Here is a 25,564-nt window from a genome sequence, read left to right on the forward strand (position 1 = left end):
GACTAGTGGAATTTTTCAAGGATCAGTGCTGGGGCCTCAGCTGTTTGCAATCTATATTAATGTCTTAGATGAAGAGACAGAGAATAACATATTTGGGTTTGCCCCTATCAAAGCTAGGTCAGAATGTAAGCTGTGAGGAGGACACAAAGATTCTGCAAAGAGATATATACAGGTTAAGTGAGTGGGCAGACGGAGTATAATGTGGGGAAGTATGAAGTTATTCACTTTGGTCATAAGAATAGAAAAGCAGAATATTTTTAAAAGGTGTGAAACTTGTAAATGTTGATGTTCAGAGTGATTTGAATGTACTCATACAAGGAACTCAGAAAGTTAGCCTGCAGGTACAGCAAACAATTAGGAAGGCAAATGGCATGTTGGCCTTTATTGCAAGTGGATTGGAGTACAAGAATAAAGAAGTCTTGCTACAGTTGTACATGATTTTGGCGAGACCACACCTGAAGTAATATGCCCTTTTTGATCTCCATATTTAAGTAAGAATGTACTTGCGTTGGAGGTGTGACAGTGAAGGTTCACTAAATTGGTCCCTGGAACAAGGGGGTTGTCCTATGTTGAGAGGCTGAGTAAATTGGGTCTATATTCTCTGGAGTTTAGAAGAATGAGAGGCGATCTCATTGAGACATACAAGATTCTGAAGGGGTTTGATAGGGTCGGCGCTGAGAGATTGTTTCCACTGGTCGGAGAATCTAAAACATGGGGACAAAGTTTCAGGGTAAGGGACTGATCATTTAGGACTGAGATGAGGAGAAATTTCTTCACTCAAAGGGTTGTGAGTCTTTGGAATTCTCTACCCCCGATGGTTGTGGATGCTTCATCGTTGAATACATTTAAGGCTGGGATAGACAGATTTTTGGTCTCTTGGGGATTTAAGGGATATGGGGAGCGGGCGGGAAAATGAAGCTGAAGTCCAAGATCAGCCATGATCGTGTTAAACGATGGAGCAGGCTCGACAGGCCTGATCCAATCTCGTGTTTCTGTGGCTTCAATGGAGAGTTAGGGGACTAGACAGATGCGCTTCACTGGAGAGTTAAATACTAGACAGATGGGCTTTTAGGGCTGAGTCAATTATAAGCGAGAGGTTGGGTTTCAACAGATGTGATAGGGTACTGGAAGGAGAGGCTTCAATGGATCAAATGTGACACCATCCCATTCCTTACTTTGGCCGGGATTCCCTGTGCCTGCCAGCGTCGGGCGTGAGCAGACACTATAGCGAGAAGACCTAAAATCAGTTTCACCATGTCGTGAAACCAGTTTGTGATCGATTGTCCGCTCTGTCCGCCGATGGCGGGCCACGTTCCCTACCAGCGGACATTGAGAACCTGATTGTAATACGTCAACATATCATTATCAGGCCAGCCCGCCGGAATCAGCCCTCCCCCGCCCCCCCTGCTGGATTGTCCACCCACGTCAGTTTGTGAACACGCCGTCATGTTTCACAACAGCATATATAGGGTGTGCACCTGGCGAGCTGCACTTCACTCAGGGCTTCGAGGTTTGTTTGCCTACCTTGCTTCGGGCAGCACCCGCAGTCATCAGTGCCAGGCTTCACAGACAGCATCACATCACCTTTAAGGGGGCTCACAGGCAGGTCTCTACTTATCAGACCAGCCATATGTGGGTGGCTTTTCAATGGCTGCAGGGCTCGGGCTTGCTTGGTGAAGGGGGAGAAGTGGCCTCAGGTGAGGGAAGAGGCTGCAGGATGAGAGCTGCACTGGAGAAGGAGGGTAACCCAGGGTGTGTGTGGGGGCACATGTTCATCTGTGCAAGTGGCCTCAAGATGGTGAGGGCTGAGGAGGCAGCCTCCAGAGGAGATGAGGCCAGATGGACATGTGAGGGTGTGTGTGTGTGTGAGAATGGGTGGTGATGTCCCTTGAGCTGGCAGTGAGTGAGATGCCAGTGAATGTGTGATGGGCTTGAGTGTGTGAGTTTAGAGAGATGTGATGGTTGCCATGGCTGCTCAGATGAGATAATTCATCCTCTATCTGCATTGGATGGCCAACTGTTGTGTGCAACACTGGCTCTGACCACTGCTGCCATCGCCTACCAAGACCGAGTGGTAATGTTGCTGCCTCTCCTACAGCCAGCGTGGGGGTAGAGGACCTCACAGTGGGCCTCCACAGTATCCAAAAGGCACCCGAGGGCTGCAGTCTTCTTGCCTTTCAGGGCCATGTTTTCTTTGCTGCAGCCCTGGGCTGGAAGTACCGAGTGCGGCTGTACTTTAAATGTGGTACCTGGGCGTGAGGAAGCGGCGAGGTGATGGTGTGGCAGGCGAATAAAAGCCCGCTCACCATGGATCATGGAAATGGTGTGTTTCCCAGGAATGCATAATTAACGTGGCGGATTTGGGATGACACGGTGTGAAATGGCTCCATTGCAGCTGGCAGATAATCATCGTTTTACCCGCCCGCTACCACACTCAGTGAAAATCTGGGACAATCCCGCCCTTATTCTTAAGCGGGCTTTAGCAATTTTAGACATTTCCAAGCAGTGGCTGCCTTGCACACTCCCCGCTGAGGTACAACACAAATAACATGCGGAGATACATGAACCTCTCATTGATTTATTAACGTACCTGAACCTCAGATTCAAGTCTTCACCAGATCCGCTGCTTTCTAAATACCTGAAATGCAAGTCAGCGAAACTTGTGCTGATTCTGAGGGTACTTTTCCTATGGCTCTATAGGCACTCAGGGCCAGAGGCCTCAGAGCTGTTTAACTTAACAAGTATGCTTTGATTCTCATTGGCGTGTGCCACATTTGGGCTATTTCATGGCCTCATTGTATTAGAATCCATGAAAAGCAGGAGAGTGTGCAGTATATTACTGGAAATTCAGTCACGAATGGCATGTGGATGAGCAGATCACCAAGGAAAGCATTGCTCAGTGACTTATTCATTCTTATCTGTGTAACTGACAAGGAATTCCAACTATTATTGCCTCAGTAAAAGACAGTGTGACTAGTAATCTACCCATTACTACTGAATCTATTGGAAGATCCCATGGCACTATTCAAAGAGGACAGTGTTCCCCGTGTCTGGCCAGCATTTATTCCTAAATCATTAATAGTTAAAAACTGTTGACCTGCTCATTTATCTCACTGCTGTTTTTGGAATGTTTCTAATGCAAATTGGCTGCTGCATTTGCCTGCAAAACAACAGGGGCTGCACCTCATATGTTTCCTGAGGATGTGAAAGATGCTATCTAAGTGCAAGTCCTTTCTTCTCAAATTGGAAAGATCATGCACCAATATAATTCCGTTTGCCCAAGTCATAGACACCACATTGAGCCTACCCCTCAACTTGACATTGACATTCTGTCGAACCCATGAGTAAGTGCCATAGCTTGAGTAGTCTTCAGGAATTGGAGTCTCCTTTATCCATCTTCCACAAGCAAACTCAAAGAAGTTCTCACATGGATCTGCTGACCAGTTGATTTTGTTGAATATAAGAATAGCTGGAAGAGAAAACAAAACATTTCAAACAACATTGTGTCGCTAAGCACGCGTTTTACAGTCACATGGCTGAAATAGGCATCGGACTAAAAGGGTGCTGCAGTTTCCCATTCTGCGGAAGAGTCACATTCAACTCGAAACATTAACTCTGTTTCTCTCTCCTCAGATGCTGCCAGAGCTGCTGAATATTTCCAGCATTTTCCGTTTCTCTTACTGCAGTTTCCACATTATTAAATGGGCTATTGTGACTAGAGATGCCACATCATTCGATAGCTAACATGTCATAGCCTGATGACAGGCAAAAGCCCGACAGTTCACAGAATCATTGAATCATAGAATGGTTACAGCACAGAAGGAGGCCATTTGATTCATTGTGTCTGCACCAGCTCTCCAAAGGTACAATTTATTGAGTGCCGCTCCTTCTCCCTGTAATCCTGCACATTCTCCCCTTTCAGATAATAATCCAATTCCCAAATAAAAGCCTCGATTGGAACCTGTCTCCACCACACTCTCAGGCAGTGCATTCTAGATCTTAACCACTCACTGTGTGAAAAAACTTATCCTCATGTTTCCATTGCTTCTTTTGCCACTTACCTTAAATCTGTGCCCTCAGGTTCTCAATCCTCCCACCAATGGGAACAGTTTCTCCCTATCTACTCTGTTCAGGCCGCTCATGATTTTGAACACCTCTATCAAATCTCCTCTCAACCTTCTCTTCTCCAAGGAAAACAGCCCCAGCTTCTCCAATCTATCTTCATTATTGAAGCTCCTCATCCCTGGAACCATTCTCATAAATCTTTTCGGCACTCTCTCCAATGCCTTCACATCGTAGTTAGCCACATCCTTAGGCCTAAATGAATCCCTATTCCCATTGTTATCCCCAACATAAGGGGAACAAATAGATGTTTTCCATCTTTTCCAACATGCCAATGACTCAGTCTTCTGGGAGGTAACATGTTCCAGGCTACAGGATAAGAAACCAAGTAAGCTGGTCTCAATGCCCTGCCTTTAGACAAATATCTTAAAAATTAAAATCAATAAAAATATTATAAGACAAGATTCCTGCACACATTCACGCTAAGTGGATTCGCTGGAGCTAGGGCAGATCTAAGGCATGTCCCAGCCTCTGACCTGGCCATGGTTGAAAATAAGACCCGGAGTCGGTAACGTGTCTAAGTTAGATCACGGATCCCAGTAAACATAAGTCGATCACAGATGGACCTCAAATTGCACAGTGAAAAACCCCAACTCATTGTAAGGGCCGTGTTTAAGGAGGATTCAGCTAAGGTATGAGCCGAGAGTGACTGCCCTTGACACCAAGGCTGCATTTGACTGAGTGTGGCATCAAGGAGCCCTAGCAAAACTGGAGTCAAAGGGAATCAGGGGAAAACTCTCCACTGGTTGAAGTCATACCCAGCACAAAGTAAGATGTTGTGGTTGTTGGAGATCAATCATCTCAGTTCCAGGACATTACTGCAGGAGTTCCTCAGGGTAGTGTCCTGGGCACAACCATCTTCAGCTGCTTCATCGATGACCTTCCTTCCATCATAAGGTCAGAAGTGGGGGTGTTCGCTGATGATTGCACAATGTTTAGGGCCATTCGCGACTCCTCAGATACTGAAGCAGTCCATGTCCAAGTGCAGCAATGTCCAGGCTTGGGCTGACAAGTGGCAAGTAACATTCGCACCACACAAGTGCCAGGCAATGACCATCTCCAACAAAAGACAATCTAGCCATCACCCCTTGACATTCAATAGCATTACCATCGTTGAATCCCCACTATCAACATCCGTGGGGGGAGCTACCGTGGACCAGAAACTGAACTGGACTGACATATAAATACTGTGGCTACAAGAGCAGGTCAGAGGCTAGGAATCCTGCAGAGAGTAACTTATCTCCTGACTCCCCAAAGCTTGTCCATCATCTACAAGGCACAAGTCAGGAGTGTGATGGAATACTCCCCACTTGCCTGGATGAGTGCAGCTCCAACAACACTCAAGAAGCTTGACACAGTCCAGGACAAAGCAGCCCGCTTGATTGGCACCACATCCACAAATATTCACTCCCTCCACCACTGACGCACAGTAGCAGCAGTGTGTACCATCTACAAGATCCACTGCAGGAATTCACCAAGGCTCCTTAGACAGCATCTTCCAAACCCACGACCATTAACACCTAGAAGGACAAGGGCAGCAGATACATGGGAACACCATCACCTAGAAGTTCCCAGCCAAGCCACTCACCTTGGAAATATTTTGCTGTTCATTCACTGTTGCTGGGTCAAAATCCTGGAACTCCCTCCCTAGCAGCACTGCGGGTGTACCTACACTGCAACAGTTTAAGAAAGCAGATCACCACCACCTTCTCAAGGGCAATTAGGGATGGGCAATAAAGTTCTGGCCTAGCCAGCGATGCCCACATCCCATGAATGAATTTTTTTTTAAATCACTCTTAGTTTATATTTTCCATCCAAAGTCAGAAGGAAGTCACAGAACCACTGCTAACTCCTAAGAGATGTACATTGCCATCCGAGTCTGGTATGCCTGGAGGCCAACATCCAAATGCTGATGTTTATCTGCCAGGAGAGGAAGGAGATTAAGAAAATCCTGTAGAAGCTGCTTCAGACTGTGGCTTCTTAAAGGACTGATGACCCACCATTCACAGAGACCGACCAGTTCAAGGAATATGTTCAATCCATTGGCCACAAACACCTGCTATAAAAAGTTAGCAAGCAGCTCAAGAGTTGCTGCAGCTCTCAATATTTAAACTAAATATTGTCTGAGAGATGGTAATACCTGCTAATAAGGAGATTGAGAACATACAAATTAGGAGGGGTAGGCCACTCGGCCCCTCAAGCCTGCTCCTCCATTCAATAAGTTGACCTGATTGTGACCTCCTGTCTACCCCCGATAACCTTTCGCCCCTTTGTTTATCAAGACTCTATCTACCGCTGCCTTAAAAATATTCAAAGACTCTGCTTCCATTGCCTTTTGAGGAAGAAAGTTCAAACAACTCACTACCCTCAGTGAAAAGATTTCTTCACATCTCTGTTATAAATGAGCGACGTCTTATTTTTAAACAGTGACCCCTGGCTCTAGATTCTCCCACAAGAGGAAACATCCTCTCCACATCCACCCTATCAAGACCCCTCAGGATCTTAAAGGTTTCAGCAGTACTGAAAACAGTATCAAGAACTTCAGCTTTGGCTTTGCACTGATGTGCTGGGCTCCCCCATCATTGAGAATGTGGATATTTATGTAGCGTCTCCCTCTGGTTATTTGTTTAATTGTCCACCACCATTCATGGACATGGCAGGATGGCGGAGCTTTGAACTGATCCGTTAGTTAAATAAGAACATGAGAACATAAGAATAGGAGCAGGAGTAGGCCATTCAGCCCCTCGAGCCTGTTCCACCATTCAATAAGATCTCGGCCGATCTGATTGTGGCTTCAATTCCACTTTCATGCCTCCTCACCAAAACCCTCGACTTCATTGTCAATCAAAAATCTGTCTAACTCAGCCTTGAATATATTCCATGACCCAGCCTCCACTGCTCTCTGTGGAAGAGAATTCCAAAGATTAACAAACCTGGGAGAAGAAATACCTCTTCACCTCCATGTTAAATGGGAGCCCCTTTATTTTGGAACTGAGTCCCCTAGTTCTAGATCTCCCCACAAGGGGAAACATCCTCTCAGCATCCACCCTGTCAAGCCCCCTCAGAATCTTCTGTTTCAATAAGGTCGCCTCTCATTCTTCTGAACTCCAATGAGTACAGGCCCAAACTACTCAACCTTTCCTTATAAGACATTCCTTTCATCCCAGGAATCAGCTTAGTGAACCTTCTCTGAACTGCTTCCAATGCAAATATATCCCTTCTTAAATAAGGAGACCAAAACTGCACACAGTACTCTAGGTGTGGTCTCACCAATGTCCTGTACAGTTCTAGCAAGACTTCCCTACTTATATATTCCATCCCCCTTGCAAAAAAGTCCAATATTCCAGTTGCCTTCCTAATTACTTGCTGTACCTGCATACTAACTTTGCATGATTCATGTGCAAGGACACCCAGATCCCTCTGTACCTCAGCATTCTGCAATCTCTCCCATTTAAATAATATTCTGCTTTTCACTTTTTCTTGCCAAGTGGACAACCTCACATTTTCCCACATTATACTCCATTTGCCAAATTTTTATCCGCTCACTTAACCTATCTATATCTCATTGCAAACTCTCTGTATCCTCCTCACAACTTGCTTTCCAACCTATCCTCGCATTGTCAACATATTTGGCCACAATACATTTGATCCCTTCATCAGGTCACACCCAGTGATGGTGATGGTGATGTCTGGGACATTGGCCAGAAGGTTTGATTTGGTGAGTGTGACTACGTCAGTCAGGTTGTTGCTCAAGTGGTCTGCAGGACAGCTCTCCCAACTTTGGCACAAGGTCCTGATGTCAGTGAGGAGGGCTTGCAGGGTTGACTTTGTCATGTCTGGTTGATATTGGCTGATCAGTCTGGTTTCAGCCTTTTCAGATATTCCTGTAACAGTTTGATATAACAGAGTGACTTGCTCAGCCATTTCAGCGGGCATTTAAGGGTCAAAATTTTGGGACATAGGCTTCCTTCTCTAAAACACCAGATAGCTTTTTATGACAATCCAATTGTTTCATGGTCACCATTACTGAGACCAGGTTTTTTAAATTACAATTTCATTTAATAAACACAATTTAGATTCCCCGGAGGTCTTAGTGGGATTTGAACCCACAGCTCCAGATCATTAGACCAACCCTCTATTTACCAGGCAGGTAACAACCACAATTCTACTGTACCCATAGATATTGAGGCTATTTCTACTGGAGCAGAGTTCTGGAGGCTATCTAACAGAGGTTTCTGAAACCACTAAGTGTTTTGGTAAAACAAAAACAAAAATACCTGGAAAAGCTCAGCAGGTCTGACAGCATCTGCGGAGAGGAGTGTTTTGGTATACTGGGGTTAGTTTGGGATTGATACAGGGCTATGGGGAGAGAGTGGGACAGTGGGATTAGTTGGGGATTGATACAGGGCTATGGGGAGAGAGTGGGACAGTGGGATTAGTTGGGGATTGATACAGGGCTATGGGGAGAGAGTGGGACAGTGGGATTAGTTGGGGATTGATACAGGGCTATGGGGAGAGAGTGGGGCAGTGGGATTAGTTGGGGATTGATACAGGGCTATGGGGAGAGAGTGGGGCAGTGGGATTGATACAGGGATATGGGGAGAGAGTGGGACAATGGGGTTAGTTTGGGATTGCTCTCACACACAGTCAGGAGAGACACAGTGGGTTTCTGGGCTCCCTGTGTAATGTATGGTAATATCGCTTTGTACCAACATGAAGGGCATTCTAACTGAAGATTAATCTTTGTCTATCCCTCCATGGAGGTCTGAGGATGAATATCAATTTTGAGTGCCAAGGGCATTTACCTGAGCAACAAATTACATAATAAATAAAGCACCACCAAAGGACAACATACATCTCGGTCCCTGACCTTCCCTTCAGTCAAACTGTCTACTTGGCTCAGCACCACAGTCCTCTCCTGTATTCTCCTTCCCTCCAAGACCACCCTTCATGACTCTTTTGAGCCCCAGCCAATCTCTCCCTCCCCTCTGAGACACCCCCACAGCCCCCCGCCCCATCTATGCCATGGCCAGACTGGTTACTGCTTCTGTACCAATAGTAAAATGAAACAGTGAACAGTGCAGTCAGTAAGTGCAAGAGTGAGGGAGAGAGAGATCATTCTCTTCTGTCAAGAGCATGAGCATTATCTGGGGAACCTACGATATCACACACCAAGGGTGGGGTGGGTGGATGGAGAGTGTGCTGGACGGATAGGAGACAAATGCATAAGTCATTTTGGAAAACTGTAGGGTGGTATCAAGCCACATTTCCTGAACACAGAGGGCTAAGTGTGGTAGAGGGCGGTAAAAAGGGCATTTTACCCATTGGCCACACTGGCAGGTTTTCACCCGATATCGTCCCAATCTCGCCTCATTAATAATGCATTCCCGGGAAACACACCGGGTCACTGGCAGGGCAACCTCGGGTTCTCCCGCTCCGCCATCACCTCAGGCCTTCAGTAACCCAGGCACCATATTTAAAGAACACCTCTGCACAGAGCTAGCTCTCTTCAAGGGATAGGAAGCTGCTGGGAACTGATGGCTGCCAAAGGGAGGAAACCTGCTGCCCCCAGATTTAGCAACACCTCCCTCCAGCACTGACTGGATACAGTGGAGGCCCACCGCAATGTCCTTCACCCCCACTCTGGACAAAGACCAGCAAGCAAGGTCACCAGACCAGCAGGGGAGGCGATGGCAGCAGCCAGCCACCCAGTGCTGAAAGAGGATGAATGATCGCCTCTGTTCCGCCAGGATAATTCACTCCTCTCATCACTCTCACCTCACACTCACAAACCCATCACACACCCACAGGGATCTCACATCTCAAGGTACAACACCACTAACTCTCACATCTCCATCAGGCTCATATCCTCTTGAGCTCACATCCTCATCCCGTCCATGGATCCGCTCACCACACAAACATTCCAGGCAGTGCCATGTGTCCTGCTCACATTCTCTCCACCTGTTTTCATGCAGGAGAAGCCCGCTCACATCAACAGGGAGAGGTCCCAGACCGGGGGTGGAGAGGCCCACATTAGGCCCCTCACTCACTTTGAGGATTGTGCCATCGTGTTGACTGGTGAGAATGTGGATCGTGCCTCTGGTGATGGTGAGGTCGGCGGCGAAGACCCTCATGAGGATCCTGCACCACATCATCCCTCTCTCAACGCAAGTGTGAGTGCTCTCTCTCCTGCTTTTGACTCTGCTGCCATGCACTAATTATCTCTACTTTGGTTCACAGGGAGCTCTGCCAAGCAGCCAACACCCTCAGCCAGCCAGTCCCTCAGATCCATCCAGGTCCTCACCTCCAACCAAGAGCTGGAAATAAGCAGCCTGGAAGACCCATCACAGCACTTACCCACACCCTCCACCAGCGCAGAGACACACACCTTGGTGGGACCTATATCGAGAGCAGGCTCGGATTCACAGTCTGGTGGTCACCACACGGACACATGTCCGCAGCAGGAGGAGGCAGGTTCAGCCGAGCTCCCCGGCACTTGGAGGACTATTGGGGAAGAGGTATCTGTGAAGTCCGAGTCAGATGATGAGCCTCTGGATTCGACCTTCCAACTCATCGTGGAGAGTCAGCAGAAGACGGGGGGACATCACGCAGAGCTGTTGGAAGCCCTCAACAGAGTTGCATGCAAGTCAGAGGAGAGCATCCACCTGTTCTCTGATGAAGTGGTGCCCACATGTGAGAGTATGGAGGTTTCCATGGGGAGGATGGCAGACGCCATGGAGACCCTGGTCCAGCAGAACACAGAGATGCGCGCAGACTTCAGTCCATTATGGTAGCCATGGGTGAGTTCCTGCAGCGGCGACATGAGAGGGAATGGGGGCACCTTGACATCACTCCAGGTGCTGCACCCCTCAAGGAGTAAGGCCAGGGCCCTTGGGCACCCGAAGGGAGGAGGAGCAGCAGCTGGACACCCCTGGGTCATCCACTCAGGAATCTCAGAGGCTGTCCTCTCCCGCTGAGTCCCCTCTGCCTGTGACCCACTCAACCTTGCCCTCTGTAACTGCAGATAGAGCAGCTGGCCCACAGGAGAACAGACAAAGCAAGCTGGGCCCTCAAGGTCTCGACTCTTCAGAGGACCAACGCCAAAGTCATCAGAGGCAACATGGCCAACCATTGCTCTGGCTGTCTCCACCCCTGCTGCAGATGTCAGGCAGCACCTAGAAGAAGTGTTAGGCTTAGAAAAGTTAAGAATTTCTCATTACAAGCGGCTACACGGGTGAACACATTTTGTCACTTGGTAATCTGAAAATATATTCACTTTCACTGAATAGTGTGTAATGGTGTCTTTCAGCTTCATTGCCAGGCTTTGCGAGTCCTCCCCCTGCATCCCTCCCTCCCCCCCGACCCCCACTAGCAGATCAGCTGCACTCAGCTGGACTGCGAGTGATTCCAGAGGGAGAAGTGTGGTTGTGGCAGGGCCTTTCGGAGCCTCATGCAAGCACCTGATCCTGCCCAACATGAGGCTCCTTTCACTTTTGATTTTGCAAGATGGTTGTAGTGAAGTATATCAGCTTCCAGTCCTTTCCCCTCTCCCAGTCATCCATGTTCTTTCCCCCATCACTGTCGACCCCCTTGGCATCACCTTCCACCTCCCCACCGTCACCTACCAGCCACAGCCTTTCCCTTCGGGGATGTCCAGGTGAACATGTACGTTCCCTTCCTTCCCAAAAATCCCAACCCCCACTCACATTCACCCCCCCAACTTCCTCCTTACCACCCTCGGGGTCCGTGTCTGCCTCCAAGTCCCTACCAACCACCCTCACTGTCCCTTCTGCCACTACCATCACACCCTCACCCTCCCACCCTACCGCCTCACTCTGCCCTCTCTCATTCTCACCATTCCCTTGTTCCATGCCCACCCTCATTTCACCCCCCAGGAGGCAGTCATCGACTCCACAGACCCCTCCCTTTCACGTTCACCTTGAGATCTCCCCCTCCTACTCCTTCCCCAACCTGAACACCTTCCTTCACCCCGGACTCTTTCCCCCCTCCAAACTCCTTCATCGTCCTGAACTCCTCCCCTTACACCTTCCTCCCCCTTGCGCCTACCTCCTCAGTTGCCGCATTCATGTTACACCCTCCCAACCATAGCCCCCAGGCACCATCGCTCCCCTTCCAAACCTCACCACCCGACATCATTGTTCCCCCCTCACAATCTCGCTGCCCCTCCCCGCCAGTACACCTTCCCCTCCCACTCACAGCTGGACCTTCCTCTCCGCCCCCTTGACGATCATCTGTGGCAGCCCATGGGCAAGACAGTGATGTTCCAAAGCAGGCCCTCACCTCCCGTGAGCTGCCTCGCAGCAGAGCCAGCCCAGCATGCAATGCTGGTGTTCCTCCGGCGTGCCATTACTGTCGGGCTCCAGCATCTCCTGCCCCTCGGATGTCCACCATGTGAGCGAGGCCCTGGCGGTAAGTCACATCACACTTGTCAAGATGTGTTCTGCACTGGCGTGTTTTCCCAACAACGTGGGCAGTAAATTTGATGTGGGGGACTGATTCCGATGAGCAGGGCTAATAACTAGATGGAGGTTGAATGAAGTTCCCAATGTGTGGTAGTGGGAAATGCAGCTCGCCATTGATGGGAGGAGCGGATGATTGCAAACTGGTTTCACAATGGGAGTAGTCTAGGTGAAAAAAGATGGGAAGGAGGGGGTCACCTTTTTTGGGGGGGGGGACATTGGGGTACCCCACTAAGATGTCACCACCCCTCCTTCCTTCCTCACCACCACCTCCACCCCCCTCTCCCCCATCCCTGGGCTCCCGGATCCCCCCCTGCCCTAAAGTCCTGGGACTGACCTGTCTCGGGCAGCCAATGCTCTCCTTTGTGCTCCTTCCTGCAGTCCTGGCACTGCCCACTTTGAGCTCGGGCACTGCCAGCATTGCTAAAGCAGTCAGACAATCAGGTGGGCCAGCAGCTCTCAAGGATGGGACTTCCTCCCACTGAGTGGCAGGAGTCCCGCTCACCTACCTCAGTCCACCCCCAGCGTTCTACAGCTGCAGGGCGGCTTCTTTCCATCACACTGGCTGCTGGCCAACTTTCCTTCTGCGGACAAATAGTCCAACCCCTCTCCCTCTCTTTTTTTCTCTCTCTCTCTCTTTCTCTCTCTCTCTCTCCCTTTCTCTTTCGCCCTCTCTCTCTCCATCTCCCTCTCCCTCTCTCCCTGTCTCTCTCTCTTTCTCCTTGTCTCTCTCTCCCCGTCTCTCTCTGTCTCTGCCTCTTTCTCTCTCCCTCTCTCTTTCTCTGTCTCTCTCCCTCTCTTTCTTTCTCTGTCTCTCTCTCTTTCTCTCCCTTTCTTGTGTTCTTGCCCTGTCTCTCTCTGTCTCTGCCTCTTTCTCTCTCTCTCTTTCTCTCTCTCTCTTTCTCCTCTCTCTCTCCCTCTCCCTCTCCCTGTCTCTTGCTCTCTCTGTCTCTCTCTTTCTCCTTGTCTCTCTCTCTCTCTGTCTCTGTATCTTTCTCTGTCTGTCTCTCTCTTTCTCTATCTCTCTTTCTCTGTCTCTCTGTTTCTCTCTTTCTTTCTCTGTCTGTCTCTGCCTCTTTCTCTCTCTCTCGCTTTCTCTCTCTGGCCAGGATTTTCCAGTCCCACCAGTGAATTCCCGCCGAAAATCAATGGATCTTTTGCTGATCCACTGAATTTTCCGGCCAGCCCACAACGGGCCCCGCCACAGGCAGGACGGGAAAATCCCAGCCTCTGTGCAGGAAGAAGTGAGTCTACAAGACATTTGAGTCTGTAAGAGTTCGAGGGGCAAAGCTTTTTCCCCCAGTCGGGGGAAAGCTGTGGGGTGTCCTCAGGGTGAGGAAAGTCCATCGGTAGCTTTTCTCAGGTAATCTTAACCTGTTAAGTGAGTCTAGCCTGGGGAAAGAGGCAGAGGGATGAATTTTGTTCATTTTGGAGATGCTGCCTTTCGGATTAGACACTGGGCCAGAACTTCCATGGAGAGCCAATCACAGTCGGACTATGTCAGTGGGTAAGATGGTGGAGGGTAGGATGGGGAGTAGGATGGGGGGGTATGATGGGGAGTGTGGGGGTTTGGGTGGTCTGCAGGGGTGGGGGTAGGGTGGTCAGTCAGGGTATGGTCAAGTGGTCAATGGGGGATTAGGTGGTTAGTCAGGGGTCAAGAGGGTAGTCGGGGGACGGGAGGGTAGTGGGGGTTGAAGGGGGTCAGAACCATCTGATGTTTGTGATTAAAATCGGAGTATTGGATGGTTCCTGATGCAGGGAAATTGCCCATCGGAGGGTTGAACTTCCTGGGCAATTCTCGTGCAGTCCTCGCATGGGTACTTCCAGGGTGGGAGGTCCCAGCACATCTGACTGCCGCTGACAGTCAGACCCTGAGCATGAATTAAAAATGATAATTCGACTGAAGAGATAGGAGTTTTAACTTACCGGCCTCAGTGCACTCCGGTGTGAAACAACGCTCCTCAAAGTGGGGACTGATCCCTTGCTTCCCAACTGTAAACAAGATGAGTCACAGAAAATCAGGGCAAGCAAACAAAGTGCAGTCACTTGTGTTCATTTCTGTAAACTATTAGCAGTGGCCTTTTTGCCAGTGCAGAGTTGAAAATCCATCACAGTTTAACCCTGTTCCTGCCCCCATGATGTGATTGGGGTCTGAAACGGAAAGTGAATGAGTGGTTGGTGATGGACCAACTGGGAACCCTCAGGCAGTATCTGCAGAGAGAGGAGGGTCAGCTTTCAACATGTCCTTGGTACAAGGGAGGGGTGGTAAATAACATATCTGCAAGGTGCTGATGGGGAAATTAGAGGTATGACCATTTAAACATGGCCAATCATGGAGACAATAATACTAGCAGCTTCCCCAAGGGCTACTAACTCTCTTGATATATACTTCAGCCTTTGCAAAGGATGGCTGGTTCAGAGAAGGGTATCCAGGGTAATGAAGGTGGAGGCGGCCCAGAGATGGAAATAGGGATCACTCCAAAGCAACCTCCTCCACGACTGGCTGACAGGAAGCAGAGACAGTTTGTACCATTGGCTGTGCTGGTTATATGGTATGTTAGCTGCTGGTAGGGTTGCCAACTGTGATTATAAGTGTTCCTGGAGGTTTCATCACATGACTTTCCCCCACACTCCAGCCATTTGTCGGCCATCTTTGTGACACATCGCCTCCCTACACCAATTGGAAAGCAAAAAGACTTGTTACCCGATTGGATGATGCTTGACTCTCGGCCAAACAGGTTTTTTCACCCCATTTTCAATATTTTTATATCTGGTAAAAAGAAATGTTCAAAGAAAATGACAAAAAAAAGGATTTTTTTAAATGTCTTGATGATTTTTCTCCAGGGTTGCACACAGCAGCTGTCCTGGAGATTGATGATCTTCAATCCCTGGGGACTCCAGGCCAAACCTGGAGGGTTGGCAACCCTGGCCACAGGCGACCTTACAGCAGATGGCACAGCCCTGAATCCACTCTCTGCCGACTCAGGGCAATTGGCGGGTAAGATCAGCCCAAGGTCAGCCATGGTGGTATTGGATGGCAGAGCAGGCTCGATGAGCTGTGTGGTCTGCTCCTGCCCCTACTTCTTATGTGCTTCCATTCAGAACCAGCTCCCCAGGGAGGGATCCACCTCTGTCCGTGTCTCTAGTCAGGTGGCAGCAGGAGGGTCTGACTGCTCGTGATACAGCCTGACCTGCTTTGGTGCCGTTACATCTCTTCTACCTTCTCCGAGAAAAATGGACTGAAACGGGGATCTTACGTTGGGAAATTCAATATTCCTGCCATACTTAAAAAAGGCAGTGGCAGAGCACCTGTCGCAGAATTTCCTGTCACCTTCTCAATGTCACCCATCTGGGCAACAAATCCAGGAGACGCCACAAATACTCAGCAAGTCAGACTGCATCTGTGGAGAGGGAAACAGGGCTCACGATGGTGACCTTTCATCACCTGTCCCTGCCTCAGCTCATCTGCTGCTGAAACCCTCACCCTTGCCTTTGTTATCTCTGTGTTAACAGAATCCAAGCCTGTTGGTGAAGTTAAAACCAAGACACAGGGAGCATTCTTTATTGAGAACGTTTACTGACTTTGTTCAGTCTCACAGCTCTCCCCTCTCACACCCAGTGCTCTAGCTGTTCCTTATTTATATGTGCTCAATGTACTTGATTAAATAATTCCCTCTACCTGTGTATCTTAACAATATAATTAACATAACATTAACACTCTAGACTTGATTATTCCAATGCACTTCAGGCCAGCCTCCATCTTCCACATGACAGAAAATTGAATTTACCCACAAGTCCGCTGCCTAGCTTACACTAAGTCCCGCTCACCCATCATCCCTCTGTTCACTCAATTACAATGCCCCACCACCCCCCAGCCTACTGGTCCAGCAATGCCTCAAGTTTAAAATTCTCAGCCTCGGCTTCAAATCCCTCCATGTCCTCACCCCTCCTCATCTCTGTAATCTCCTCCAGCCCTACAATCCCCCCCAGATCTCTGAAGTCCTCCAATTCTGGCCTCCCTGGTTTCTATTGCTCCATCTTTGGTGGCTGGGCCTTCAGCTGCCCAGGCCCTAAGTTCTGGAATTCCCTCCCTAAACAGCTGTGCCTTTCTCACATTGAAACCTAGCTGATGGACTAAGCTCTTGAGGCCTCATCTGCCCTCTCAGGTAGATGTAAAAGATCCCATGGAACTATTTAAAAGAAAAGCAAAGGGGGTACCCCAGCCAGTATTTATCTGGGTTAATATCTCATCCAAAAGACTGCACTTCTGACAGTGCTGCACTCCCACAGTGCCGCACTTGGAGTGTCAGCCTAGATTTTTGGGCTCATGTCTTGGGGTGGGACTTGAACCGGGAACATTGTGACTCAAGAGATGAGAGTGCAACCAACTGAGCCTCAGCTAACACTCAGGCACCTGAGATCATGTGGGGCAGGGAATGAAGAGAAATTTGACACAGCCAATCTCTGCACTTTTTCATTCGGTTACGCTCGCTTTATGCTAATTTTATTGGGTTTGTTGGTTGCATCACACGGCAAACCGAATAATCCTTAAAACACTACAATCTCAGTTCTTCTGCTTGCTCTCAATAAGCCAGGGTCCCCAGGGTATTCTCTGCTGTGGAGCTGGAGCTGACCACCGTTACTCTAGCTTTAGTGTGACACCATGTGCAACAGACGGTTTGAAGATGTCCTGTTGCCAGGGACTGACATGTACAAGATCAGAGGGGACAAATCTGACATGGAACTGATCCAGTCCCTGCACAGCTGCTCCCAGTTTGGCTTCAGTTTGATTTGACTTCCCCTCTCACAGTAACAACAAGGACAGCAAAATAAAAATATTATACCAGGAACACATGTTTAATTTGGGATGTACAATAAAGGAACACACCCAGTGCCAACTGAAGTATTAATAAAATAATTTTACTCTGGAAAACATGTCACTCAATGTCTGACGTGGTTCAGCTGGTCGCATTTGAATCTAAAGGCCATGAGTTCAAGTCCCACTTCAGAGATTGTGGCTCAGTTCATAGCACCCTCGCCTTTGAATCAGAGGGTTGTGGGTTCATGTCCCACTCCCGGAAACCAAGAACTGTGATTGTACTCGAAAGAGTTGCAATCTGTGACTGTTGATAACTCGAAAGAGTTTCAGAGATTTGGGCACACAACTGCAGTACTGAGAGCGCATTGCATTGACCTTTGGATGAGACATTATCCATCTCTCAGATGGATGTAAAAATTCTTGCAACATCCAAAGAAGACTGGGAAGTTTTTCCCCCAATGTCCTTGTCAACGACTTCACTCAAGCAGATTCTCTGGGCATTATCACATTGCTGTTTGTGGGAGCTTGCTGTGCGCAGGTGGCTGTCTCATTTCATTCCATTGCAACAGTGACTACACTTCCAAACGCATTTGCTTGTGAAGAAGATCCTGAGGTGAAAGACACTGTATTTTTGTTTTCCTTTATTCTTCATGGGAAGAGGGCATTTGGCACCCATTCCTAATTGCCCTTGAACTGAACATTTCAGAGGGCAGTTAAGAGTCAACTACATTTTTGTGGACCTGGAGTCACATGTAGGCCAGACCAGTAACTCTTTCGAGTTATCAACAGTCACAGATTGTAACTCTTTCGAGGACATTCACAGTTCTTGGTTTCCGGGAGTGGGACATGAATCCACAACCCTCTGATTCAAAGGCGAGGGTGCTATGAACTGAGCCACAGCTGAGACCAGTAACTCTTTCGAGTTATCAACAGTCACAGATTGTAACTCTTTCGAGTACATTCACAGTTCTTGGTTTCCGGGAGTGGGACATGAACCCACAACCTTCTGACTCAAAGGCGAGGGTGCTATGAACTGAGCCACAGCTGACACCTCGAGACCAGTAACTCTTTCGAGTTATCAACAGTCACAGATTGTAACTCTTTCGAGTACATTCACAGTTCTTGGTTTCTGGGAGTGGGACATGAACCCACAACCTTCTGACTCAAAGGCGAGGGTGCTATGAACTGAGCCACAGCTGACACTTCGAGACCAGTAAGGGTGACAGATTTCCTTCCCTAAATAAGTGAACCAGATGGGTTTTTAATGATAATCAATCATTAAATTTAAATTCCACCAGCTACCATGGAGGGATTTGAACCCATGCCCCCAGAGCATTAGTCCGGGCCTCCGGATCATTAGTCCAGTGGCAATACCACTGCACCATCATCTATAAAATATGTGCTCCTTTTCTTATTACACCCTGTTGATCAATAGCTCAGCTGTACAAACAGCTACTCAGTCAGCACAGGCAGAGCTGGAACCTTGATGCAGAGATTAGCATGCTGGGGAATTTTGCCAAGTGCAGTCTGGCGTCAGTCACATCCATTTGGATCAGGCACGCGTCAAACATTTTAAATTACCGCCCCCGGCGATTGTTAAATACCAAAATATTGCCTGAAGTAACTGAGTTTTCAGTTCAATCAACACTGGGGAATGAAAGTTACTAAATAACAGAATCGCATGGCACAGAAGGAGGCTGTTCGGCCCATCGTGTCTGGGCCAGCTCTTTGAAAGAACTATCCAATTTGCCCAGCCCCCGGCTCTTCCCCTAGACTTCTGGAAAGGTTTCCTTTTTAAGTATATAAAGCTGAAGCTAGAGTCGTCAGCAGAAAGAGACTCGAAGAGGAGTAATCGCTGGGGTAAGGAATACCACAGATGACAGCAGCCAAGTTCCAAATAGCATCCAGCAGCAGCAGTTTGAGACACCACATACACTAGCCTTGAGAAAGAGGAGCAGTGCTTGTCAACTAATGTATGCTACTGTGCTGACTTTCCAAGCAACTGACAGGGTAACTCACTAAAGTTGTGTGTTTATTACAGTGTGAAGTAATACCAACCATTTATTTTTTTAAAAAGACTTGTATTTATATCGCACTTTTCACGGATGTTTAAAAGCGCATTACAATCAGTGAAGTAATTTTGAAATACAATTGCTGTTGTAATGTAGGGAATGTGGCAGCCCATTTGCACACAGCAAGCTCCCACAAACAGCAATGTGCTAATAGCCAGATAATCTGTTTTATTGATGCGTAGAGGGATAAATATTGGCTAGGACGCCAGGGAGAACTCCCCTTATCTTCTTCAAAATAGTGCCATGGGATCTTTTACATCCGCCTGAGCAGGCAGATGGGGCCTCAGTTTAACATTTAGTCTGAAAAGCAGCACCTCTGACAGTGCAGCACTGCAAACGGCAACTTTGATTTTTGCGTTCAAGCCATGGAGCAGGAATTGAACTTCCAACCTTGTGACTCAGAGTGCCCCAAGTTGAGTCACAGCTGACACTTAACACAATATGCATCACCCTTAGTGGCTGTTGCATTTATACACCCAGAGATATTCCAGCACAGAAGGGCATCAGTCCAGCCCATTGTCTACTGGTGTTGGACATCAGCTATTTACATGGTCTAATTTCCCATATCCATCTAGATTTCAAATATTCATCCAATTTAATTCTAAGTGATGTTGATAGTTTGTCTCATTAATAGTGTGAATGTCAAAAGTATTATATAGTTTGTTATATATTTTATATATCTCGGAGCTATGCAGAGATGACACTAATTTCTAAGTCTGCAACAGGTTTATTCACAAGAATTTTAACATATCTCTGCAATCGCAAAATGTCTGCGCCCATGCTTACAGCTCAGTTTCTGTGCCGCCTGTTTATGTCTGACTCAATAGTTCAGCCAGTTAAGCACAGTGAGCATAGATCAGTTAACAGTCTCCCATAATCAAACAGAAAAGAATTAAACCATTGAGCACAACAACAAGTGATACCATTCCCGTGATCCTGAGCCCTGTCACAGAGGCACAAAGGTATTGCCAATGATCTGTGATGCTTTATCTCTGTTCCATTGGCACTGCACACAAAATTCCTGTGGGTCTGTGCCACTGGAGGGGCGGGCAGGGGAGGTTTGGGGGGGAGGGTCAGGCAGGGGATGTTTGGGGGGGAGGGTCAGGCAGGGGGGATTGGGGGGAGGGTCAGGCAGAGGAGGTTGTGGGGAGGGGCAGGCAGGGGAGGTTGGGGGGAGGGGCAGGCAGGGGAGGTTGGGGGGAGGGGCAGGCAGGGGGGATTGGGGGGAGGGTCAGGCAGGGGGGATTGGGGGGAGGGTCAGGCAGGGGAGGTTGGGGGGAGGGGCAGGCAGGTGAGGTTGGGGGGAGGGGCAGGCAGGGGAGGTTGGGGGGAGGGGCAGGCAGGGGGGATTGGGGGGAGGGTCAGGCAGGGGAGGTTGGGGGGAGGGACAGGCAGGGGAGGTTGGAGGGGAGGGGCAGGCAGGGGAGATTGTGGGGAGGGTCCGGCAGGGGAGGTTGAGGGGAGGGTCAGGCAGGGGAGGTTGGTGGGGAGGGGCAGGCAGGGGAGGTTGGTGGGGAGGGGCAGGCAGGGGAGGTTGGGGGGAGGGGCAGGCAGGGGAGGTTGGGGGGAGGGGCAGGCAGGGGAGGTTGAGGGGAGGGTCAGGCAGGGGAGGTTGGGGGGAGGGGCAGGCAGGGGAGGTTGAGTGCGCAGGGTGTGGTGACAGGAAAATTTGTTATTCTCAACATGTTCACAAACGTACCCAAGTTTCAGGACAACATGGAGAAAGAAATCTGCATTCGACAACAGCCAGCATTGTACAGGTGCAATCCTGCAGTCACCGGTATCACAGTGACCAGGTGTCAGATCCAGAACCTAGCCCATTGATAGTGCCATCTTCCTGGACAACATCGAGTGGAGTGGGCAGGGAGGGGCAAGGAGTGGCGAGGGGAAGGGTGATAGTGGGCAGGGCAGGGCCCTGGAGTGGTGAAGGGAAGGATGAGATTGGGCAGGGGAAGGACACAGAGCGACTGTCCAGATGTGTAATGTGAGGAGCCACAAAGAGCTGATGACAGTCTAGCTGAGAGAAGCAACTGATGGAACCTTGTAGTGTAAACACTAGGCTAAATCTTGCTGGTAAAGTATCCATATGTTAATGTCACTCGCTGCTATTAATGCATAAAGGCCAGTAAATTCAGGCAATGGAGAGATTTTCCAGAGCTGTGAATCTCTAGAACATTCTGCTCAATTTACTCCCGTTCACTATTTGCTTCAGACAAATGACATTTCATCCTTGACTGCCCAGTATTTGTAAGAATTGCTTGATTTGCCCATTAAATTCGGCACAGGAAGTTGGGGCTCCTATTTAACAGTGTAGGTCCCCTTTTAGCCACGTGAGAATTATTGCTAATTAACCAGTATGAGTTCCTTCAAGTTAGAACAAATCTCCCTGATGGTGCAGGACCCTCACCTCAATATTGAATCTACCAAATCTATTCACCTGGGCACCAAATGAAAAAGATCCTGACAAGTTTGGGTGGGGTGGGGATGGGGTTGGGGTGGGGGTGGGTGTGGGGGTGGCTGTGGGGGTGGAGGTGGGGTGGGGGTGGCTGTGGGGTGGGGGTGGCTGTGGGGTGGGGGTGGGGGTGGAGGTGGGGTGGGGGTAGCTGTGGGGTGGGGGTGGTGTGGGGTGGGGGTGGAGGTGGGGTGGGGGTGGCTGTGGGGTGGGGGTGGGGGTGGGGTGGGGGTGGGGGTGGAGGTGGGGTGGGGGTGGCTGTGGGGTGGGGGTGGGGTTGGGGTGGGGGTGGAGGTGGGGTGGTGGTAGCTGTGGGGTGGGGGTGGTGTGGGGTGGGGGTGGAGGTGGGGTGGGGGTAGCTGTGGGGTGGGGGTGGTGTGGGGTGGGGGTGGCTGTGGGGTGGGGGTGGTGGTGTGGGGTGGGGGTAGCTGTGGGATGGGGGTGGGGATGGAGGTGGGGTGGGGGTGGGTGTGGGGTGGGGGTGGAGTGGTGTGGGGTGGGGGTGGAGGTGGTGTGGGGGTTGGGGTGGGGGTGGTGTGGTGTGGGGTGGGGGTGGTGTGGGGTGGGGGTGGCTGTGGGGTGGGGGTGGTGGTGTGGGGTGGGGGTAGCTGTGGGATGGGGGTGGGGATGGAGGTGGGGTGGGGGTGGGTGTGGGGTGGGGGTGGAGTGGTGTGGGGTGGGGGTGGAGGTGGTGTGGGGGTTGGGGTGGGGGTGGTGTGGTGTGGGGTGGGGGTGGTGTGGTGTGGGGTGGGGGTGGAGATGGTGTGGGGTAGGGGTGGGGGTGGTGTGGTGTGGGTTGGAGGTGGGGGTGGGGGTGGTGTGGTGTGGGGTGGGGGTGGGGGTGGAGTGGTGTGGGGTGGGGGTGGAGATGGTGTGGGGTAGAGGTGGGGGTGGTGTGGTGTGGGTTGGGGGTGGGGGTGGGGGTGGTGTGGGGTTGGGGTGGGGGTGGTGTGGGGGTGGGGGTGCAGGGACCATGTCAATTACAATGCTATTTTACTATTGTTCTCTATCGCTCCATTTATCAAACCCAAAATGCTGTGTTTAGCAGGGAGATCACAGTGCCATGAATGTGTGCTGTATGTAGTGAGGACTGTAAATATTGCCTTGAATATAGAGCTTTGGCTCAGCAATAGCATGTTCACCTCCGAGTCAGAAGCCCACAGCCCAAAGTGCAGGCAAAGTCATTCCAGAGAAAATGCAATAGCCAATTTGTGCACAGAAAGATTCCACAACAGTAAAGAGGTAGATAACCAGATAATCAGATTTTTCGTGATGTTGGGTTGAGGGATAAATATCGGCCAGGACGTTGGGGATAACCCTCCTGCTTTTCTTTGAAATAGTAGTATGGGAACTTTTATATCCACCCAATAGTCAGTTTAAAAAATGCACTAAAAGGCAGAACCTCCAACAGTGCAGCACTCCCTCAGTACTGCACTGGAGGGTCAGCCTAAATTACAAGGTCAAACCCCTGGAGTGGGATTCAAATCCATGACCTTCTGACTCAGATGCTGGAGTTCTACCAACTGAGTTAAGGCTAATAAGAGGGCAGTTTATACGTCATTTCACAGCTTAATCTGATTCATGCACTTTCTTAGCCAGTGGAAGCATCGTGAGGAGGATAGTGATAGACTTCAAGAGGACACAGGCAGGTTGGTGGAATGACTTGTGGCCGATGAAATTTAATGCAGAGAAATGTGAAATGATTCATTTTGGTAGGAAGAATGAGGAGAAACAATATAAAATGATCTCTCCAGGGCTCCCACCTGTCCCTGACCTTCTATTTTGCTCCACCTGCTCCAGCCCCTCTTAAACAGTATAAAATCCATCACATTTCTACTTCTCTTTAGCTCTGAAGACTTAAAATGTTAACTCTGTCACTCTCTCCACAGATGCTGCCAGACCTGCTGAGTCTTTCCAGCATCTGCCGTGTTTTGCTTTAATAAAATAAAGGGTTAAACTCTAAAGGGGGTGCACGAGCAGAAGGACCTGGGTGTACATGTGCATAAGTCACTTAACGTGGCAAGACAGATTAAAAAGAGATAAGGGATCCTGGGCTTTATCAATAGGGGCATAGAGTACAAAAACAATAAAGTTGTGATAAGCACATATAAAACACTGGCTCACCCTCAACTGCAGTGTTGTGTCTAGTTCTGGGCACCGCACTTTAAGAAAGATATGAAGGCTTTAGAGAAAATGCAGAAAAGATTCACGAGAATGGTTCTGGGAATCTGGAACTTCAGCTACGTAGATAGAGAGGAGAAGTTGGGGTTGTTCGTATCAGAGAAGAGAAGAGGAGATTTGATAGAGGTATTCAAAATCATGAGGGGTCTGGGCAGAGTAGGTAGAGAGGAACTGTTCCCATTGGCAGAAGTTTGAGAATTAGAGGGCACAGATTTAAGGTGATTGGCAAAAGAAGCAATGGCGACACAAGGAAAAGCTTTTTTTTTTCACATAGTGTGGTTAGGATCTAGAATTCACTACCTGAGCGCCTGGTAGGGGAAGATTCAATCATCCTTTCAAAAGAGAAATGGAATATTATCTGAGTGGGGAAAAAATTGCAGGGCTACGAGAAAGATGGAGAAGTGAATTGCTCCTGCAGAGAGCTGGCAAAGAGACAACGGGATGAATGGCCTCCTGCAGTCCTGTACCCAATTGATGATTACACCACAGCCTGAGTTACCCATTTGTATTTCCCCCACCCCCAGTGCAGCTCTAACCCACACACCCGAACATAATCAGTGCCATTCTGATCCAGCTGTGAAACATTAGAAAGTTGAAGCAGTTACGAGCTGGAGAACTCAAACATGCACCGTCAGCCTGTTGAATACCACTTACCGAGTGCCAGTAAAATGCTGAGAACCACAGTTGCAGCCACAAACACGAAGAGGGCTACTTTCAGCAGTCTGCTCTGCCACCTCCCTGACACAGGTTTTGCACTCTCCAACACCTCCATTTGCATGGTGTCCACAATTTACTTCACCCCCACTGCCACTCCCTCGCTCCCTGGAAAGACTCTAAGCCTGTCCTCCAAAGCTCGAACAAAATCTTCTGCTTTAGGATAAGGGTAGTGCACACAGACCGTCCTCTCTCTCTCTCTCTCTCTCTCTCAGAGAAAGAACAGTGCCTGCTCTTCCTCCCCTGAATGCCACTTGGGAGATTGTCGATCCTGTTTACGCACAGCCACCAACTTGGCTGCTGAGAAAGACAGCAGAGAGATTTATTAAACTGGACTACATCTATCTGTCCCAGTCAGGCAGAGCAGCAAATCCTAACCCAGCTTGCAAGTATCAAACAGTGAAACACCAGCGAGATGCTGTATAAATATCAGTGCCACAGCTGCACTCCAACTTTCTACATACATTAGTTGGTAAATTGGGCAATTTGTAATGTTAATACTAAAATGTTACATCAATGCAGAATTGCACCCCTTACATTATAATGCCACTTAAAGAGGTTAAGTTTAACATTTACAGTGAAGGATTCGTTTAATTGTCCAATGAATCACCTTACATCTTATAATTGATCTGGGCCTATTATCCTTCCCTGATTTGGGAATCAGATGCATTATTTTTAATCCTCAGACACATAACACCCGGAGGCATCCTTCAGCCCCGGCACT

General features: G+C 49.1%; 1 protein-coding gene across 3 annotated transcripts in view; it reads right to left on the reverse strand.

Annotated features, from left to right (window-relative positions):
- Window positions 1-25,098, reverse strand: part of phex (phosphate regulating endopeptidase homolog, X-linked) — a 173,068-nt gene extending 147,970 nt beyond the window's left edge. For all 3 annotated transcript variants that reach the window (XR_013579134.1, XM_078559554.1, XM_078559553.1), the window contains exons 1-3: window positions 24,781-25,098; window positions 14,529-14,594; window positions 3,308-3,469 (exon numbers count right to left, since the gene is read on the reverse strand). Coding sequence is in view for 2 of the 3 variants with exons in the window: in XM_078559554.1 (XP_078415680.1) it covers window positions 3,308-3,469; window positions 14,529-14,594; window positions 24,781-24,904 (352 nt within the window). In the remaining variant the exon portion in view is untranslated. The remainder of the gene's footprint in view (window positions 1-3,307; window positions 3,470-14,528; window positions 14,595-24,780) is intronic.
- Window positions 25,099-25,564: the final 466 nt, after the last annotated feature.

The sequence above is a fragment of the Cetorhinus maximus genome, chromosome 16 (assembly GCF_964194155.1).
Source record: "Cetorhinus maximus chromosome 16, sCetMax3.hap1.1, whole genome shotgun sequence".
NCBI lineage: Eukaryota > Metazoa > Chordata > Chondrichthyes > Lamniformes > Cetorhinidae > Cetorhinus > Cetorhinus maximus.